Source organism: Falco punctatus (genome assembly GCF_963210335.1).
Source record: "Falco punctatus genome assembly, chromosome: 1".
In the NCBI taxonomy this organism is placed as follows: Eukaryota; Metazoa; Chordata; class Aves; order Falconiformes; family Falconidae; genus Falco; species Falco punctatus.
In genome coordinates this window covers 51,538,686-51,555,769 of record NC_137580.1, presented here as the reverse complement: position 1 = coordinate 51,555,769, position 17,084 = coordinate 51,538,686, and the positions used below count along the sequence as shown (strand labels likewise).

Sequence of the window (17,084 nt, the reverse complement as noted above, 5' to 3'; positions counted from 1 at the left end):
TAAACTAAAAAGGAACCACAGGCACCATAATGTTCAGCATCACAGTTCCATTTTATTGTGTATCCAGGTACCACAATCTCAAGCCTTAAGACAGGTGTCCAGACACTTTTCAGAGGTACATAGGAAGAGGTAGGGTCTTCAGAAGCCTTCATTAGTGACAACTTTTTCACTTGTCATAATTATTACACCAGTTATATCTTGCATACATACTAGAAAATGGTCTTGCTGCCACACAGGTTGCCACACAGAAGGAAAAGGCTCCGAAGTGTGATAGTGGGCTGAGTGATAGGATTCTGATTAGTATCATATGAATGCATGATACCATAATTAGTTGGAAGTAGTTATGGATTTTCTGTTTCTGCAATAAAGCCCCAGGAGTGGGAATTGTAGAGAAAACAAAAGATTTCAAATAGAAGAGATTTTAAACAGAAAGACTCAACAAAAAGGTTTGTGGTGGTTTGTGGTTTGTTGTTTGATTTTTTTTTTTTTTTTGCAAGACCTACCGACTTGCTGAGTAACTCAGGTTTATGAATGATGCGCCACAGATTGTATAATAACAAAATCACATATTTCTGATTAGTGATAAATATATTGTTTCTGATTCCATGTACAGAATCTTGACAAAGGTGTTTCAGTTTTATGGAATGATTTTCAAATCCTGAAGCCTTTACTCATTGTTTTCACACAGAATTCTGTAGAATTCTATTAATTTATAGACAGAGAAGTTGCCTTAATGAATACTGTGAGATTTAAACATATAATTAATATATCATAAAAACATCAAAACACTGTGATAATACCAGATTACCTTTCAAGTTGTAAAGTTTGCTAGTCTGAGCCCTTCTTGAATGAAAGAGTTAATTTTTCTAAGACATCTGACATCTATCTATGCACATACATATAGTTATTAGAAAAAAAACCCCAATCTTCTACTGGAATTTGATGATTCTAAAACTGTATCTAGTAAATCACTACAAAACTAAATATTTGGCTCCATGCCTTATTTGGAGTCTAAAATGCATATTTTGTTTTTTTTTCCTGGGGCTGACTAAGTAAGTTCCACTAGGTAGTGTTTAGACCAATTATTATTTTAGGCTTTTTGGCATTTCAGACTAGAACAGGACACTGGAAGCAATGCCCTTTGACACTGCAAGTCCTTTATGTATAACAGGCTCCAGAAAGTGCAAATGGAAATGGCTGCGTTGATTGAATGAATTATTGTACCCTTTGCTTCTCAGAAGATAAATTTATGCATGGACATCCTAGTGCAAAACAGCAGTTTATTTCGCTTTCAAGCAGAATTAGTGGATCTCAGCTGTGCTGGAATTTTCTCCTTACTCAAGAGAGATATAGCTAAAAAAGGTGCATTCCTTTTAGTTTATTCCTATAAATACCCCAGCTCAGCAAAAGCCATGCAACAATAAATTACCTGTCTAGCTTGGTTTTGGTTGTCAGTGAATTAGCCCAAAATTAAATATGTGAAGATCAGGACCAGTACTTTAATTTTTTGTCATCTCAATCATTTGTTTCTGCATGTGCTGTCCACACTATGACCAGTGGCTTTTATTAACAGACGTTGTTTTTTCATTCCTGTTCTAATCAGACACCGTGAAATGTGAAACCTTAATTCTGAACTTAATCATTCTGGTAGCTTGGGTGTCAAATGTGATGCCTTGTGGAAACACATCCAGATTTGTACAAACAAGCATCCACAAGATGTTTTTTTCTTCATGAATCTCTCATTATCTAATACTATATCTTCTCAGCTAATAAGTCTTTAAATTCCAAAATTACAGTGATTCACAGGGGCATGGCATGGCATTCATTACAGCAGGAACAGAAGGCTCTGAGGGTCCTTTTATGAAAGGACAGTAAGGGGCAGGAATTAATAGTGAGATGTAAGTGAAGAGTATGTGAAGTGGCAATCAGAGGTCTGGAACAGTCAAAAGTCTTTCTTTCCCATCCATCTGATATGAAATAACAGCAAAGAACTCTGAGATTCTTACTGTGATTTTGGTTTAATACTACTGAACATTTCTTGAAACTAGGAAGGACGTTAGGAGCAAAAAGCTGGAAAGATAAATGAGTGATGAGGTGTTGATGAAAGGAAGAGAGGATGCATCAGACTTAATTAAGGCTATTTCGCACGCAAGCAAGCACTCTTGGTAGGTACTCTGCATGGTTCAGGTCTGGAGGATACACTATTTCTGTGCTACCCTTATAGAAGCAAAACACCTCTGACCAAATGAATCTCTTGGCTGTACAGTGGCCAGTATAGATTGACTTTTCCTTCACCCAAAACTTCAACAAATTTTCCGTAAGAAAACTATACTATGTATGCGCTCACCTTCTTTATAAACTGAACACCGGATGTGTACTATTTGTGAATCTATCAGATAGGAAGGAAATAAGGTCCCTAACCGTGAAAATCAGAATTTGTTCACATTTCTTTCTGTAATTGGGAGAAATCTCTCTGTAATATGTGATATGGTTCACTTCAGTGCTCTGATACAGTGATATCCCACGTGAACTTGAACAATCCATAGCTAAAACTTGCATTTCCCAACTCATTGTCATTTTTATGGCTGTTAAGAACTGTTATGTAGCTAATATTAATCTTAATGAAAATTGTCTAGAACTACTCATGTCACATTAGTTTATTATTATGCGGCAGGTATACGTTTGTGAATTAATGTGAAACATTGGTGTGACTAACTAAATTAAAAAAACCAAAAACTAAAAGGATCGGTTCAAGTATGTTCTATAGTATATAAATGGGTTATGAGCAAATAATTGAGAATAGTTTAATATTTGAAAGAATCAGATACTCAGCAAACTGAGGTTATTGGAATTACCCCTGCATGACTTCATGTTGCTATCTAGCAGTTGTTGTTTTTACTGTTCTTTTTTTAATGCTAGCAGCTGTCTTCTATACTTTAACACTTCCATCGAATAGTTAACGCAGACCCCTAGCCTTCATACAGCATTCCTTATACCCAATAATATAATCAATGCTCACTTTCAGTCGTGACTATCAGGACTATTTTGACAAAGAGAAGGCAAACAGGATCATGAAGGTCATTGTAGGTTAAAAAGTAGTTAATGTGACTTTCTGTGATCTTAATACAATCTCCCCTCCCCCTCGTGAAAACAGTAACTTCAAATGCCTCATAAGGAAAATCCTTATGCTTCTGCATAAGGAAAAAATATTAATATAAGAATTGAGCAGCATAATTAATAAATAAACCTTTAAATTTCATATTTCAAGGTTTATCCTACATAACTTGCAGTTAGAATGTCATCGCTAAAGAGAAAAGAGTATGAGAAAACTTCATTGGGGTTGAAACAATGTACTGAAGCCATAGTAATCTTTCCATTGACTTCAAGGGCCTTTGTCTGGATCTTGCTTCTTTTGCATCCTAATGAGAATGTAAAATCTATATAATTTAATTTCTCTGTTGGGTATTTCAAAACAATCTCTGAGAAAAAAACACCCTTATCGTTCTGCAAGGGCATAGGCTGCCTTAACTGTAAGGCAAAGAATTTTAGTGATACATGTGTACGTATCGGCTCACCACACTCAGACCAAGACAGGCACATCTTGTGACTGTTGGAGTTTGTCAATAGGCTCCAGGCATTACCAGTGCCCTGAAGGAGGTTTATTATGGGTGGTAGTGCCAGGGGTAGTTTATAGGAAGTTACTCAGTTGCTCCTGACCTGAAGGAGCCCTCTTTGCTCCCTGCAGAACTTGTCTATACTTAAAGAACCACTGGAAATATTCAGATTGGAAGGGACTTCTAGTCCAATCTTCTGCTTACAGTGTGATCAGATATGACATCAGACCAGGCTTCCCAGAGATTTATGTAGTCATGTTTTGAGAAACTCCAGGGATGGTGACCACACAACCCCTCTGGGCAGCCTGTTCCACTGCTTGCCTGTCCCCATGGTGAAAGTTTTGCTTTATATCCAGCCTGAGCTTCTCTTGTTTCAACTTACACCTGTTGTTCATATACTAGATTCTGTCCTTGGAATGAAAGTGAGTATGTGCCTTCTGTCTATTCAAATAAAAGCAATTGAGAGCTGCTTTTAAAAATCGAAGACTTCATTTCATGAGATTTTATACAACTGCATTTTTTCTGTAAGTTGCCTTTGGTTAATGAAGAGTTGAAATGTCAATGGTCCTCATTCAGAGAAAATCAATCATCATTAAAAAGTGGAAATACTCCTAATAAATCATGCTGGCATCAACTGAAATGCTCATAGATGTTACTGTGAGATTTTAGAAGCTCAAGAGAATGGAAATGTGATAATACGTTGGATCCTGCTCTGAGCCAGCAACACAGAGTGAAATCTGTCAGACTTTAATAAAGTTGAAAGAATGTACTTTGGATTTTTGCTGATAACAAATAAAGGGTTAGAAGTTATTACACTTTTGAATTCAGGCCCATCCAGAGCTGTTATAACTGAAATATTTCCTTTGATAACATTAAAAAGCTACTTGGACTGGAAAAGAACAGCTGTCCCTGTGTTGGAAGGACATTAAATCTTTTGATGAAATAAGGGGAAACTATAGGCAAAAGCCCAAAATCACAGTTTTAGATATGGCAGAAACCAAGCCTGTGATGTTTGTATGTTTGCTGCAAAATATGAAATCAGAACGAAACAGGTGGGCAGTGTTAGTTTTTCATTCCCACAGGTTTAAGCAAAAGCACAGACCTTGTGTTTGGCATTATTATTAGTGTGTTTCAAAAAGGTGAAGGGAAGACAGCATCTGTACCTGCTGTAGAAGTGCTTTCCTAAATCAATTAGATTAATCTTAGCTGAAGGAATTCTATCAGGTAGTTCCGGTATTCACATCAATGGCTAAGTCTTTGTTTAAGCCTCCAAAGCATTTTTACACAATTATGTCTTGTAGTAATCAACTTGAGTTTAATACTCAGTTGTATAAATAAACCCCTGTTTGTTTAGTTCATTTCAGTTTTATGAAATATAAACTAGTTCCAAAAGCAAACAGAGTTCTACCAACCATCTAGATACTATTTATTATTTGATATGCCTGTCACATCGCATCTTACAGACCTCTTCTGTCAACCAAACAACCCTAATCTATTTGTCCTCTACTCTCCGTGATTTTTTTTGTTCAGCCTTCCTCAGATCTTTTCTTTTTTGACTGTTTTCTTTCAGATGCTATGAAATCAGGTAACATGAACCTAGCTTTGTTTTAAATTGGTGCATAACATCTTCTTTTTTTTCAAAATTTTTCTGTAACTTGCTCAGAAATATCTCTTATCAATGTGAAGTGATAGCCAATGAACCAGCCATTAATTTTTTTCCTTGAGAAAACCAGGCAATTTATGGTTGACTTTACCAGCCACCACACACCTTCATTTCTAGATTGATGTTTCACATCCTGTCGATATCAATAGAGATCAAAAGCTACAACATCCTGGTTGCTAATTCATAGTGGTACACACGAAATTTATTTGGAGATTGTTCTGGATTTTAAGCCTTAGAGCAAATGTCATCATCATATGTTTTCCAGTGTTCTTTTCTATGATTATTTGACCTACATAAGGGACACAGAAGTGACCTCTGGAAAGTTATTTATGGTCATTATTCCCCAAAAGTAATTCAGATTCTCCCCTTCTGATGTATATATAAAATTTTTGTTTATTCTTCATTTTATCTTGCACTGACAATATAAACACCTAGTTTTGCTCACTCTTATTGAGCTTTCTGAAAGTTCTCTTCAGGTGAAATAATCTCCATTCTTTTGCCACGCCAAGTAGCTAATAAATAATTGTGTTACACCTCTCCAGTGCTGAACTGCAGAGCATTTCATTTTTAACTTCCTTTCATGCTGAAGATAGGCTATTTATTCCTACTGTTTTCTTCATGAGCATTCAAGCCCCATGACAGAATTTAACATGTGGAAGCTCTGACTAGCTTCTAACTGCACTGGACTGTACCAAAAACTCACTAAATTGCACAAATGCAGTCCTCTCCCAGGTCTCTTAAATGTTTCATGAAGTTCCTAGTAGCCAAAAGAAGGGGGAATAAGAATGATGGACTTTGAACTTGGGTACGTTATTTTTCATAGACTTACAGACTAATTCATCTGGAAGGGAGCTCCAGAGGCCTCTAGTCTGATGCTCTGCCCAAAGCAGGGTCAGCCTTTGGATCAGAGCAGGTTGCTTGGGGTTTATTCCGTCAGGTCTTGAAAACCTCCAAGGATGAAGATTGCATGACTTCATTTCTCAATTTAGAAATCTGGTTCTATCCCACTCAGTAACACCAGAAAGAAACATTGATGGAAGCAGTAATGAAAACTGTAGATACTTGAACCTAAGTCCTTTATAATCAGTGAGCCTCTCCAGGGAATTCAGGGGACTCTGACTGGTGTATTGCAGTGAACACGAGTTGAGCCACACTCGTGGTTTTGCTCCAAGCAGAGGGAATATCTTCAGGCATTAGATGCCCACTCAGCCTAGATACTATAGAAGTATATATATATATACACACTATATATAATATAGAAGATACAAATAGATTATTAATAATTCTTTCCAACTTGGAAAGAAGCAACACCTTCTTACTGTACTTTTATCCCTTCAGGCAGCTTTAGTTTGATATTTGTAGCTAAGGCAGTTGAAGAAAGTAGAAATGGTTTCACAGGCAATATCAAAAAGTGGCAATTAAACTGTGATTTTTCATTTTTTTTTCTCATTTGTTTGCACCTCTGACTTTCTTGGGCCAGCTGTTGTATTAGTTATGCCTGGTCCTGTCACTGAGCAAATCCTTTGAAGGTTTCTCTACTGCCATTTCGATGTTGCTCTGATTTTTCTGTGTATAAAAAGAGCTGGAGTAGCACTGGTCCAGACCGAGAGAGTTGTGTTTATGAAACTACTGTCAAGGGTGCTGCCATAGTTCTGCTGGTCATTGCTTAGTGAATGGTTAGAGGGCAGCCCAGGGCTATTCTGAATCCAAACTGTGAATCTGGTCCTAGCAAAAGTCCTTCAATTTCTTTCATAAGCTGGTTCAAGATACATAGATTATGAAATGAGTGTTTCAATTCATTCTTTTAGCTAGGGATATGCTTAACAAGAAAACCCTGAAGTTAAGGTGCTGAATTTCACATCTTGTTGTTTGAACATGCTTGCTAAGGGGAAAAATGTTCTCTCAAAAATTGATGTGTAGTCAAAACAGAATTTCACTTACTTAACACATTTGAATTTAAAATGCTTAACTAAAGAGTTTTTATCTTTTAAATCCACCTTCCTACATAAAAAGCATTTTTACTATCCGAATGAATTTAACTAGAGTGTTTATTTAAAGGAACTAGCTGTCTTTTGTATAACAGATGCCAGAACCCCTCCATTCTGAATATATCGGGCAATTTTAATTGCAATGCTGCTAGACTTGCCAAGTCTTGACTGTGTTGAAGCCTCCTTGCCCTGTACCTGGCAGGTGGCAGTCAGTGCAAGGGCAGAGCAGTGGCCTCGCTCCTCTGCAGTCTTGGGAGCTTTCAACAAGCTGCCTCTGGAGGGGAGAGCTTTTAATGCCATGCTGTAAACTGGGGACAACCACATAACAGAGTGCTGCTAGAAGGCACTTTTCATGTTGACCTTGTGCTTTGCTTTCTCACCTGCCATGTGAATCTATGAATCATGAGTATCTCCAGATATGTGATCCCAGATCAGCAGCATCTTACTTAAGGAACTTGTTCACCTTCTGGCTTAAGCTAGTCCATGACTTTTACTTGCTGTCAAAGCAGTTTAAAATAGCCTGTTTTGAGATCTGAGGCATGGTTATGAGTCTATCGAGTTGCCCCAAGAACTGAGGGGTTGGGCTGCTCTGTGCAAGGCGATACACCCTGTTGTACCTGCCCCCAGCTGCAGTCCTGCCTCTGAGCAAAATTAGCAAAGCTGGCAGAGCCCACAGTGAGGAAGATCCTTTAGGTAGGAAAGGCTTTATGATCCGTGTGCTTCTGTATCAAGTATCCGCCACTGCCTGAATTAGTCACAGAAAGATAAGCACAGATCTAATTTTACCACTCAACTTTCTGAACAGTATGGATGCAGCTGCATGAAGAATATATTTGGTGATACATACAGTTGGCAAATGGATTTGTCAATGTTTTTTTCTGGTGGCAATAAAAATATATAGTCTATTTAATGGTGCAATATCATAGCAGATATTCAAATTGTTTAAACTCACGTTCTTACAGAAAAAAAAGACAGAAGAGGCATAGTCTTGTAATGAGCAATCCCTGGGTGCTGCATTGTTATACACATGGCAGTAGCTCATAAAGCTGAATTCCTCCTTTTGATCAGTTTTATTCTCAGTGAGGTACTAATGATGGTGACATTCCAATTCTTAATCTTTATTTTCTTAAACTGGGGAAACCAGTTTGGAGTGATGTTGAATGTGTCACTGATTTCAGGAAGCCACAGAAAGGCCCTAATATGCTTGAGTGTGACCCCCAATCATTTTACCCATGTGAGAAGTGCAGAGTCAGATTGTGTTAATTAAACTTTGTGAAGATGAAGTTTAAAATATTTGATTCAACAGTCAAAACTATGATGTGCTTATTTCTTTTATAATAAATTATTTATTATTATTTATGATGGCCATTGAAAACCATTGTTGTATTTTCAAGTCATGGATCAACACAAAGACTATTCAACATGAAGTCACAATTCCAACTCTTATCAGAAAACAGTTATCAAAAATCAGAGGTTGTTTTGTTACTGGCAAATACATTTGATATCAGCTGAACAATAGCTCTTCCAAAAACTCTCATCAGTTGAGAGATTAGATAAAACATTACATATAAAAATGTATAGAATTTCCTATGATTATTCAACCAATGAGAAGTTTTATAATATAATTAAAAATATTTAATCCTACAGTTCATGTGTAAATCATAACTTCAGCCATATTAAATCAGGGGAAATAAAGGTTTTGATATGGTAAGTGATATGACAAGAGACTAAAGGGGGGAAGGAGACACAACTCAGAGTTTGGAGGTTTATGGGTGACATGGACTCTAGGAGAGATTTCCCCTTACATTACACATGTAACTAGAACTGCTACTGAATCAGGCTATTACAGTTAGCCTGTAAGTTGTGCACAAGAAATACAGTATTTCACACGGAAATATCAGGATAATTTTAGATTACCATTCCAGATGGTAATCCATAGTGAGATCCTTTTCCTTACACAGACACATACTCATCCTACAATATTTCCAAATGTTCAGGGAATGATTCAAAGTAATTTCTTATTTATCCAACATTTCCCCAGCTGCTGTTACACAAATTGTAAACATAATCTTAGTGTACTTCACAATTTCATATGATTCTCAGGAATGGCTAGAAAATATGGAATTCAGAACACTAAACTGTAAGCTTCCTTCTTTTATCAATAAAGGTGTGGAGCCTGGGTAATAACCGAGCCCATATCATGCAAGCAATATGCATATTATAATTGTTACTGTTTATTGCTATGTTATTCCTGTATGACGTTTACTTTAGAAGTCGTTATCTAATTAAATTTTTTTACAAAGTGCTCTGGTGCAATACATTTTCCTTTTGCAACATTTCACTTTTTCTTTATTCTGTTTATGGGCACATTGGAAAAAAACTTGTTAGTGAAATTTAAGTATGTATTAGTATGTATTTGGGTAAGGATATAATTTCCCAGGAAATGTTTAAATTGGGATAATCAAGCCACCCCTTGGCTAAAAGAAATTACACAGGTGGAAGTGTTTGGAGTTCATTTGCAGACACATTTGACAACTGATTTTGACAGTTTCCAGTGCCTGGTCTTTTGAGATAAGTGGAAAATTCAGCCCAAGGGGCAAATGTTTTGCTTACAGTGGACTGATGCATCTCCCACTCTGGCAATACCACACCAAGAATACAGCTTCAATATTGCACGAAGCGCAGGCTGCCGGTGACAAGGCAGTGCCACACAACACTGCCACATCACACTCACCAAGCCGCAGACTGAGCCAAACCAGGGACCTATCCAGGCTGGAGAAGGGGAGATGTGTTTCCCTCAGAACAGGTCCACACCATGAGCAATGATACTGGACAAAAAGAGAGGGTGGGAATATGCAACAACAGTGGGGAAAAGCTGCCTCTGTCCCTCCTGACAGCAGCATGAATGTAGGTCAATGAAAAATGGTCCTGAAAGTGCAATTCTCTAGGGCAATGTTGTTCCCTTGTGCCAAGAACAGCAAAGTTGAACTGATGCTTCAGCACATCATGATGTCCATCCTCTCTTTTCCCTGCTCCTTTCCCCCTGCCGTTACAGACAGCCCAGTGGGGATTCAGGGGCTCAAAGGAGAGCTGCCTGATGTACCCAATTAACATAAGGTAGTTAGCAGGACTCTACAATATGTAAGTGACCATGCACGTGAGCATGACAGATTAGCAGGGTCTGGCACAAAGGGTAGATCACTGATGTTTCCAATTAAATTATTTCTTGGGTCTGTCAGATGCGGTGTCCCTGAGGAAATCAGGCACCTCATGGATGCATATCTTCCATCTCATTGTTCCTGCTACTATAAAGAATAAAGTACATAATCTTGAAAAACAAATCCATGTCAATGCTAACTAACCATAGGAAAACAAAACCACATAAAATGGAGACCTAGAGAGCCTCTTTAGTATGAATGTTTTCTCAGGGCAGTAGAAAGATGTAGACAAAAATCATTTGCCTTTATATATGATATGGTTTTCAAAGGTTTTGTAATGATTTAAGTGACTTGTCCATCATACCCAGATGGGAAAAACTTTAAAATTGCAGGCTTTCTTTGGGTATGAAGTGTAATGCATTCATTTCCTTATATTACAGGGACATCAAACCTGACAACATACTACTGGATGAGCATGGTAAGTGCATATCAACCGCTTTCTCTCCACTATCTCTTAATTCTTGAGATCTCAGTGACATGGTCATGACATGCTTTGTAGGTCAGCCTCAGATGTTGGATTCCTACCTAGATCTGGACTTTCTCTGCAAAATCTCTCTGTCTACCTTGTGGATTTTATAGTTTCCCCTATTCTTGGGGGAGAAAAAAAAAAAAAAAGCTGATCTGAGACTTGCAAGACCTGAAGAAGGCAGCATTTAATATGAATGAGGATCACCAGAGACACTTGATAAAAAGAAGTTAATATTTTATTAACAGGATTACTGTGAATCACCATAATCCCTTTTTAGGTGCCTAGCAGTAGAACAGTACCAAGCACTTGTTTTCTCTTTTAGAACTTCTTAAGGGCTAAGACATTTCATGTAGCAAATTATTTCTCATGTAGGTATCTGAAATTCCTTCCTTAAGTTTAGATAAGAAATTTGGAAATTTGCCTTTTAAGTCCGCAAAATTTTTATGCCTCTACGTCTAGTTCTGGCTTAAATAACATATAAAAGGCTAGACATAATCAGCTTTGAGCTTTCCATACTAATTCCATGATTTCAAATAATTAAGGTGTGGTATATATAAAAAAAAGCACCTAATTTCTTTAAATTTAAATTTTACACATATACTCTATGAAGTATTTTGCTAAAACCTCATGCATATTTTTTGGTTTTTTTGCAACTATTCATATGAAGAGCATGAGAAAATACAAGTAAAGGCTTTATTAACCTTGTATCAGAACAGAAAAATGTACAGGAGGAAGACTAAACGGAAAAAGGAGGTGTATGTTTATTGCTGTGGGAAAGTCTTGTGCTTTGTTCACTCAGAAATTGATTAAAGTAGTTAAACTTTGAGAAATATCAACTTGAAATTATGTCAGTGTTACCATTATCTTTTGAAGTCCGTTGCAGAGCTGCTGAGTATACAAGTTAAAGTTGATTAGAAGGGTAATATTGCGAACAGCTGGAGTTTGTCCCTGGGAATACAGAAGCTAACAAAGCTAAATAATGTTGGAGTTTTAAACCATCTAGAACTTCAGGAATTTAATGTTTCAGACCCATGAGTGTTAATGTTCCACAGACACTAATATCAGCAAATAAGCATGAAATAGAAATCTCTTAAATCCTGGTTGAATTAAAGATGTCAGACAACATGAAATGGCTATGAGTGTGTTAAGCCTCTGATTGACAACGTTTGAAGTATGCTTGCCCTTATCTCTCCTTGCCCCTCATCAAGGTCAATTACTGAACAAAATCAGCCTCTTGCAAGAGCTTTACTATAGGGATTTAAGTATTTCAGAGAAGAAGCTACCCCAGAGTAAGCGATATGCTACACAATGAAGGGGTTTTTTGTGGTTATAAGCTGTTCAGCAACAAAATTATCTGCAGGCAGCTTGTAATTTTGGGATGGATAGCCCCTTTTCTGCAAAACAGCAGAATACTGCTCCCTCACAGTACACCTGCAGATAACTGGTGAGAAGTTTTTTCCAAGATGATAACATTCTTTTTATAGCTATTTGGTAGCACCATTGGTATTAACATTTATTGTTGTTCTGCAGAAATTATGAGGCTCTACTTTGGCATCTAGGTTTTGCATCGTGCAGTGACCACACCATTATTACACTCTGTTACAGGAAATCTAAAAGGGTTTGGTTTTGCCTTAGGCAAAGTTTTCTGGACATTGTTTCATGAGACCCGGCAAGGTGCCTGCCTGGTTTACTGAGGAATAGCCCCCTGCTGGGTCAGACCCAAGACCTCAGCTGGTATTCTGTTGCAATTGGTGACAAGAGGAAATGCTCTTCACGGAGCATGCCCTTTGGTCCTTGTTCATCTTCTCTGCTTGGCATTCTGTGCTTTCTATCACCCACAATTTTTATATTAGGATATTAGAGCATGTCTGTATATTCCCTTCAGAATCCTGATCTTTGTCAGTAAATTTGTCTACTGCCTGTTAGAATCTGCTGATGATATTGGTTACTACAGCCTCCTGGAGCAACAAGATGTAGAAGTTTACCATCCTTCACGAAAGAAAAGTGTTTTCTTTTATGTGTTTTGAAACATTCTCCTTTCAAAACAAAATAATCTTCTTCTACTAGAATTGCAGGAGTAACAGCTTACAATCACAATATTCATGATATTCAAAAACTCCTTCAGCACTCTCCTATCAGATGAAGAACCTCAGCCTTTTTAATTTATCTCATGAGGCGCTGCTCTGGTCCTTGGGCCCCTCTCTCTTGCCATAGATGGTTTTACAGATATGCAGGCTTTCTGTTTCAGAGCAGAAGAGCAACTGTATTGGAACCAAAGACCCATCTAGTTGAGCTACCAACTCAGCTTGGTTGCTGCTTCTCTTCAAGAGTGAGTCTCCAAAAAGTGAACGATGGAGCAGGGTATAAAACAAGACAAGTTTTTGTGGTATGTCCCCCACGCACTCACCCAACCTCCACGACCTCCAGCCTTTTGTGACTGAGGCATTTTCTGAGCTGGATATAGTTTCCACACATTTAATAACTTGTAGTGGTCTTTTCCATGTTTTTTTCTGGTGTTTCCTTCAGTGTAGGGAACTTCTAGCATCTTTTACATCTTGTGGCAAAGCAGTCCTTAACTTAAACACAGATTATGTGAAGACTTGCTACCTGTTTGTTTTGAAGGTGCTACCTGCTAATGAACCTGAATGCCTCCTACTTCTAGTTTTGGAACTGTTTCTTGGTCGTTCTCTATACTGAAATCACAGACTTATTAATTCACTCTTAGACTTAACAGGACTAATTATATTTTATTACATTTTGGGTTTTTTTTAGATTGGATTTTTGCATCTGTTAGGGATAATTTTACAAAGAAATCTTAATCATTTCTTTTACGAGAGCGCAAGGCAGACTTAAGCTGGCATTCATATGTGCCTTATTATATATAATTATATTGTTTTAAGGAAAACTTTGATGACCATAAACCTCTTATTTCCTTGATTACACGAGTATCTTGGCTCTCATTTGAAAACTAACAGCAAAATTGAAAGATGCAGCCAATGAGCAATCTTGGTCTTAGAACCAAAAATAAGCTGAAAAAGGCCACCCATAAATTCAATATTTTGAACCCTGATATTAACTTCTGAACAACAGAACTGGCAACATTATTACTGTATAGTGATGTCTGGGAGTCATAAAATGTCCATTAAAGATGTACCTGGTGTGTCTGCACAGAGGCTTGTCCTTAGCATACCCAGACAATTTTCAAGGACCGTATCTCATTTAACCCTCCAATGCTGATTAACAAGATGAATGTTCACAGTGTAATTCATCCACTTGAAGCTGTCTAAAGTTTGAAAATATATTTGACACTTTCACGTGCCTACATGGCCATTAAACAGCCTACCCTTTTGAGATGCACAGCCTTCCTGAAGCCATCTATGGCAATACAATAAGGTTTCTAACAATCTCCCTAAATGATAAATGGCAGACTGCCAAGTCATGCCAAGTTCACGTGGGTATGGACTGATGCGCTTGTACATAGTGCAGGTGAATGCAGAGAGAGGCTTTCTACATTGCTCATAGGGTTTGACCTTCTGAGGGCAAACCAGGTCTGAATTTGCTCCAAAATGTTACTGTGTTGAGATTTCCCATCAGCTCTGATGCATGCAGAGCTGGTGGCATTAACTCCAGCCTGGCATTTCTTCTCTCTGCCCTCACATTCAGCCCTTTGGTTTCAGACTATGAGAAATTCAATAAGGTTTGAAGTACATTTTCCTCTGCTAAATGTTAGTCAGCCAGTTTCAGCCACATTAGTGGACATGTTTTCATTGTCATTATAATTTGTTCAAAAATTAAATACTAGTCCATACAAAGATCATTTGCTGTTTACCTCAGATATTGGGATTTCAGGTCATGTGGAAAAGCGAGGCATAAAAGCCACACAGCACTTTTGTGGTGCATGCATAAAGCTTCTCAGTAATGCATTGTGCTGTAGGTATTAACTTACAAATTTTCCCTGTTAAAGCCTTAACTGGAAGCTGACTGGAGGTAGGCAATTTTTGAAACAATTTGCACTGAGATACTTTCTGCTTGCAATGTATATGTTGGCATACATGAAATCTGTGCAGTTTGGGGTGATTTAAAAAGCCACTCTGCAGAGAGCCAGAGGAATGCAGTCATTTGCCTTTTCTTCCCTTTTCTCCACCATCACCTTGTTATCATTTGGAGTCATGCAGCCATGGGGATTAAGCAACAAGCTCTTTCCTTGTGGCACTTGAATTTAGTTAGGTACTGCTGAATCTGTTGTGCACTGCTCTGCTTCACAACTCTTAAAAGCTAAACTAAAGTGGCACTGATGTACTGCTTAGTTCAATATTGTACCAGGGTACAAACTTGGTTTTGACATTTAGGTGTTCACAGTAATATCCAGAAAGGGAAACCAAGTACAACGTGTGAGGCTTAGATGGGAAAAAGTCCCCAAGTCCCCAGGAACTGAAATTTTGGGAACAGTATGAGGTAGCTAGTATCCTCAGCGTGTTTACTGCAGCAATAGCAACCTTGCCTTTCCCACATGCAACAATAACAGCAAAAAGATGTCTTAGAGACTGGTTAGAAAGACTCCTACAAACAATTGGCGTCTGGCTGTCTCTTGAAATATTCACAATTGGAATTAAAAACTTTAAAAACCCCCAAACAAACAAGTCACTAGGCTTTGAAGAGTTGAAACCATTCAGTGATGTGTGCAGACAGACAGAGCTCTGCCTCAGCATCCCTCTAGCCCTCCTCCACTGCCAACAGGCACAGAGGCTTTGCCCCCTCCTCTGATCAATCCCAGACACAGCCTCTCACCCTGTCCCCGGCTCCCACCAAGCGCTGTGTGCAGTCCCCGTGGCAGCACAGCCATCTGCCTGCCTACTCACACCTTGATTTCCCTCCATAGACAACTAGCAGCCCTCCAAGCAAGAGGCAAAGCTGCTTGCCGGCAGCCCATGGGCAATGGGGTGGCCCTATGATGGAGAAGAGCAAAGGTGGAGTTTTTCCAGCAGTACAGAGACAGCTCTGCTGTACCCTGCTACACATACAGGGGTTGCCCATTGCTGCTGGATCATCAGCAGGACACAGAAGAGCTATGCAGAACCTATATTCCCAATCCATTCCTTATCTTGCAGAAAGGCACTTTTAACAAAAACCATCAACCAGCATACACAACATTTCACATGTCCTATTTTGTTTTGTTAAACAAAAAGAAATCCAATAAAAGGGACAGAAAACAATGCACCGCAGGAGAGGCAATTTTCATTGTAAATCAGCTATTTGGATTAGTCTGAATAATATTATGCAATAGATGTTTTGCAACAGGTTATCATGCTGGCACTTTAATAGGGAGTATCAGTTACAATGCTGTCACTTAAATGACAGAACTTTATATTTATCTGTCAAAAAAAAGTATTAGTCTGCCAAGATTCTTGCAGCTTTTCATTCTACAGTATACAAAGAATTGCTTAAAACTACTGCCATTAGGTGGCTATATGAAGTTCAGTTATCATTTTCAAGAAACCTTCTGCCATGGTGTTTTATTATTACAGAAATAAACTGCAAACACGTCATGCTCCAGCCACCAGGAAGGAGGAATACCACCTTGGAATCTGCTGGCAGGCTGGGCTGTGAACACTAATTCTTTTTATGGCAGCCTAACACCTTCCACCCCTTATAAAGTGATCACTTTCATCCACTCTCAGTTTTTGTCTGCCATGTGCATATATCTTGCTGGGCTGGGTCTCTTAGGAAAAAAAAATCAATAAAATGTAAGCAGGTTTTTTTAATAAGAAAAGAGCAGAAAGCATGTAAACCCTTTCATCAGAAACTTCTACTGTCTCTCCCGTTTGGAGAAATAGCTTTAAGTTTAGCAGTGGGGTGTACCTCCTTCCTTTTTTCCTTTTAAAACCAGCTCAGATCTGGTTGAATTAGCAGCCTCTGAGAATTTCAGTTTGCACTTACGTTGTGATTGACCCCTGACTGGCAGTGAAGCCCCATGCAGCCACGTGCTCACTCCATCCCAGCAGGGTGGGGGAGAGAATCGGGAGGGTGAAAGTGAGAGAACTTGTGGGTTGAGATAAAGACAGTTTAATGGGACAGAAAACAATAATAATGCTGATAATAGTGATAATAATAATAATAAAAAAAGAGATACAA

The 17,084-nt window shown here is 38.3% G+C and overlaps 1 protein-coding gene across 7 annotated transcripts in view; it reads left to right on the top strand.

Moving 5' to 3' along the window:
- Nucleotides 1-17,084, top strand: part of STK32B (serine/threonine kinase 32B) — a 180,554-nt gene that overhangs the window by 112,167 nt on the left and 51,303 nt on the right. For all 7 annotated transcript variants that reach the window (XM_080373475.1, XM_080373474.1, XM_080373478.1 and 4 more), the window contains one exon: nt 10,864-10,901. In XM_080373475.1, the coding sequence (XP_080229601.1) occupies nt 10,864-10,901 (38 nt within the window). The remainder of the gene's footprint in view (nt 1-10,863; nt 10,902-17,084) is intronic.